Source organism: Corvus brachyrhynchos, unplaced genomic scaffold, assembly GCF_000691975.1.
Source record: "Corvus brachyrhynchos isolate BGI_N302 unplaced genomic scaffold, ASM69197v1 scaffold1881, whole genome shotgun sequence".
Taxonomy (NCBI): Eukaryota; Metazoa; Chordata; class Aves; order Passeriformes; family Corvidae; genus Corvus; species Corvus brachyrhynchos.
The window spans coordinates 17,441-18,802 of NW_008236275.1; the positions used below are offsets into that span (position 1 = coordinate 17,441).

At 65.3% G+C, this 1,362-nt stretch overlaps 1 protein-coding gene across 1 annotated transcript in view; it reads left to right on the top strand.

Annotated features, from left to right (window-relative positions):
• The window catches only part of TNPO2 (transportin 2), a gene marked incomplete at its 3' end in the record, with an annotated part of 6,269 nt that extends 4,908 nt beyond the window's left edge, over positions 1 to 1,361 (top strand). Inside the window, exons 13-19 of the mRNA XM_017747050.1 lie at positions 3 to 83; positions 184 to 271; positions 345 to 443; positions 532 to 627; positions 735 to 810; positions 907 to 1,006; positions 1,263 to 1,361. Of these exons, the coding sequence (XP_017602539.1) occupies positions 3 to 83; positions 184 to 271; positions 345 to 443; positions 532 to 627; positions 735 to 810; positions 907 to 1,006; positions 1,263 to 1,361 (639 nt within the window). The remainder of the gene's footprint in view (positions 1 to 2; positions 84 to 183; positions 272 to 344; positions 444 to 531; positions 628 to 734; positions 811 to 906; positions 1,007 to 1,262) is intronic.
• Between the last annotated feature and the right edge of the window lies 1 nt (position 1,362).

Sequence of the window (1,362 nt, forward strand, 5' to 3'; positions counted from 1 at the left end):
GCCGGGCCGAAGGGCTCGGCGGCCCCGTGGAGCAGCTGGTGGCCCGCTCCAACATCATGACCCTGCTGTTCCAGTGCATGCAGGTGAGGGGGGGACCCCCGAACCCCCACACCCCTCCCACACCCACCCGGGCCCTCACCCCTGCCCTCACCCCTGCCCTCACCCGTGCCCTCACTGCCCCAGGACACGATGCCCGAGGTGCGGCAGAGCTCCTTCGCCCTCCTGGGCGACCTCACCAAGGCCTGCTTTGTGCACGTCAAGCCCTGCATCGGTGAGTTTTGGGGTCCCCCGAATTTGGGGTGGGCGGGGGGTTTGTCTGCGCTCACCTGTGCCCCCTCCCCCAGCCGAGTTCATGCCCATCCTCGGCACCAACCTGAACCCCGAGTTCATCTCCGTGTGCAACAACGCGACCTGGGCCATCGGGGAGATCTGCATGCAGATGGGTGAGCGGCCCCCCCAGGGCTCCCCTGAGACCCCCAGAGCTCCCCCAACCCCCCCAGAGCTCCCCTGAACCCCTCTTTGCCCCCCCAGGCGCGGAGATGCAGCCCTACGTCCCCATGGTCCTCAACAACCTCGTGGAGATCATCAACCGCCCCAACACCCCCAAAACGCTCCTGGAGAACACGGGTGAGCCTTTGAGGGGCTCCCCCAACAGCTCCTGCCTGGGAGGGGGGGTCCCCAAAATCCTCAGTCCCTCCCCAAAATCCTCAATCCGTGTCCCGCTCTCTCCCCAGCCATCACCATTGGGCGCCTCGGCTTCGTGTGCCCGCAGGAGGTGGCCCCGATGCTGCAGCAGTTCATCCGGCCCTGGTGAGTTCTGCGGCGGCTTTTGGGGGTCCCCAGAACTTGGGGGGTGGGGGTTGGAGGGCGCTGAACCCCGATTTCTCCCCCTTTTGCCCCCACCAGGTGCACGTCGCTGCGGAACATCCGCGACAACGAGGAGAAGGACTCGGCCTTCCGGGGGATCTGCGTCATGATCGGGGTCAACCCCGGGGGGGTCGTGCAGGTGCGGGGGGGTCCCAAGTTTTGGGGGGGTCTCCAGGGTATTTTGTTTTTTTTGGGGGGGGGGGCGCCTTGTTCTGGAGCCAAGTGCTCCTTGTTTTGGGGTGAGTGAAGAGCGTGAGGGGTGGGGGTTACCCTTGGGGGGATCCCAGCCCTTGATGGGGTGGTTTTAGGGGGGGGATTTTTGGTCTCCAGCCAAAACTGGGGGTCCCTGGCTTGTTCCCCTCCCCATCGCCCCATTTTTGGGGTGTTTCCCCCAGGATTTCATCTTTTTCTGCGACGCCGTCGCGTCCTGGGTGAGCCCCAAGGACGACCTGCGGGACATGTTCTACAAGGTAACCACAGGCCGGGGGGCTCGGT